Genomic DNA, 2,585 nt, shown 5'->3' with positions numbered 1-2,585 from the left:
TGGACAGGACCAATGTCACCTACAAGATCCCCTGCAGAGACTGCGAGAAACACTACATCAGACAAACAGGAAGGAAACTAACAACAAGAGTACATAACACCAACTGGTTACAAAAGACACGACCAATACTCACTCATGTCAGTCCATATGGACAAGGAGAACCACAACTTCGACTGGGACAACACCAAGATCCTGGGACAGGCTAGGCAAAGACAGGCACGAGAATTCCTAGACGCACGGCACTCCACAAAGCACGCTATTAATAAACACATTGAACTCAACCCCATATACATGCCACTACGAAAGAAAACCGGAAGTGAGGTAATCCATCTCGCCAGACCTCAGAGTTTAAAAACCAGGTGGGAAGACACACCAACGCTTCATCGGAGGCTGCACTGAGGATGTTACCAAGCATGGTAATGAAACGTCTGCTAAACAAGAAACCAGCTCAGCAAGTCAACCAACCTCAACACCCACAAGCCAGCTACAAATCTACTCCAAAACACTAGGATGTCTTGCTGCAAATATACGGACAATGCTGACACCACACTTGGAATATTGAGACACGTTCGGGTCTACTTATTGCAGGAAGGGTGCTCTTGTTATGGAGGGAATGGAGCAAAGGTTTATCAAATTGATTCCTATGATGGCAACACACACATATGATAAGAGATTGAGTCAGTCTGGATTTGTTCACTGAAGTTTAGAGAATAAGGGAGGTGCTTCATCGGAATATGTTAGATGAAGGAAGGATGTTCCTAATTGCAGGGCCATAGTGTAAGAATAAGGGATAAACCATTTAGGTCTGAGGAGTTTAAAAGAGATGTGTGAGGAACATTTTTCACGCAAAGGGAGGGGAGTTCCCGGAATGTGCTGCCAGAAGTGGTGGAAGCAGACACAATAGCCACATTCAAGAAACAATTGGACGAATACATGAGTAGGAAGGGAAAAGTGGTATCTGGATCCTATAAGCGACAACAGTTTTAGTATGGAAGGGCAAAATGCATCAGCACACGCATGGAGGGCTGAAGGGCCTGTTCCTACACTGTATTGTTCTTTGTTATATCAAAAAACTTGTTGTAATCTTCAAAACAACCTCCATGACAGGTAGAGATAGCAAGAACTGCAGATGACCCAAAACATCAACCTTCCTGTTCCTTTGATGCTGCCTGGCCTGCTATGTTCGTCCAGCTCCACAATGTTTTATCTCCATGACACATGGGACATGAATCTCGATCCCCTGACTCAGAGGTTGGGACACTACCACTGCACCACAAGAGCCCATTGTGTTTATTTTGGTTTTATTTGTTCCCATACTATGATGAGAATGTTTCAACAGTTTCTGATTTTTTCCAAGGACACATTCACTCCAAGACTCAGTGTCTGAGCTCAGACTGTATTTTCTCAGCTTCCAACTTTATACTTCATGCCCCCAATTCAAAAACACAACTTTTAATCCCCCATCTTGTATGCTCACTTGTTTTTATATTTTCCAGTGGCCTAACTACACTCTAATTATAAAAGCCAAAGTCCAGTCACTCACCACCCCATGATACCAACGTTAAACTAAAAATTTTGCATTCAGGCAATATTTATAGGTAACCATGGACTTCACAGAATAACAATAAACCCCTATTTCATGTCATGAGTTTTAATGGCTTCTCTTCACTCATCCATTTTTATATCACCACCTGATCCCCTGAGTGAAACTGATCCATTACAAGACAAACTTTGAAATTTTGGGAAAACACAACGTCAGCAACACACATCTTGTCGCAGAGTTAAACGTTTAAGCTTGAAATTCCAATATTATTACAAACCTTCGCAATATCAATATTTGTTTATTGTAACACAATATTTTGGCCTCTTGGTGTGCCAATGTATCTGGCATTGATCCGTAAAAATCAAGTATGCTTCACTTGGACTTTCTGACAAAGGTGGCAACGAAAGGACTATTTTGCCATTTCTCCTTATTCAGAGACAGGTTTTAGAAGTGAACTCTCTGCTTCATTGTAATACTGCTGGTTACCCAGGTCAGTGGGATCAAAACAAAACAAGGAACACTGCCCCAAGTATTGACATGGCCAATAATTATGAAGTGACAGGGTGCGGGTGCGGGGCCGGGGCCGGGGCCGGGGCCAGGGCCTGGGGAGAATCTTTCAGAAAAACTAACAGCAACCGACTCTTACCACAACACAGCAGCCATCCTTCCTATCACGTGCTCCTGGTCACACGCTCTGACCTTTGGCACCAGAAGGGATGGCAGGCGCGCCATTTTGTAAGGCAGTGAAGCCCCGCCCTCTGAGACGTCATCGCGTGTGCGTGCGCCTGGGGCGGAGACCCGCACTGAGCAAGCGCAGCCTGAGGGCGGGGCTCACTGTGATTCCAAATCACTGAGTGGAATGTGCTTCAGACGTGGAAGTGGAGGGGGTCTGTGTTTCTGCCCCCCTGGGAAAAGAACTTACCCAAAAATCTACAGTGTGTATCCCACACATGTCCTGGGGACTACCTCACAGTCTCCAATAAACCCAGCGCCTCACCACCTCGAATAAAGTGACTGCACAGCACTTTCAGACAACATGTGA

General features: G+C 44.9%; 1 protein-coding gene across 1 annotated transcript in view; it reads right to left on the bottom strand.

Moving 5' to 3' along the window:
- Positions 1–2,300, bottom strand: part of LOC109919807 (VPS35 endosomal protein sorting factor like) — a 16,788-nt gene extending 14,488 nt beyond the window's left edge. Inside the window, exon 1 of the mRNA XM_048593378.1 lies at positions 2,190–2,300. Within this exon, the coding sequence (XP_048449335.1) occupies positions 2,190–2,275 (86 nt within the window). The 5' untranslated portion in view covers positions 2,276–2,300. The remainder of the gene's footprint in view (positions 1–2,189) is intronic.
- Positions 2,301–2,585: the final 285 nt, after the last annotated feature.

Source organism: Rhincodon typus, unplaced genomic scaffold (assembly GCF_021869965.1).
Source record: "Rhincodon typus isolate 14 unplaced genomic scaffold, sRhiTyp1.1 hic_rhity00002740, whole genome shotgun sequence".
In the NCBI taxonomy this organism is placed as follows: domain Eukaryota; kingdom Metazoa; phylum Chordata; class Chondrichthyes; order Orectolobiformes; family Rhincodontidae; genus Rhincodon; species Rhincodon typus.
Note: the sequence above shows the minus strand (reverse complement) of the source record. Positions and strands in the feature narration are given on the sequence as shown.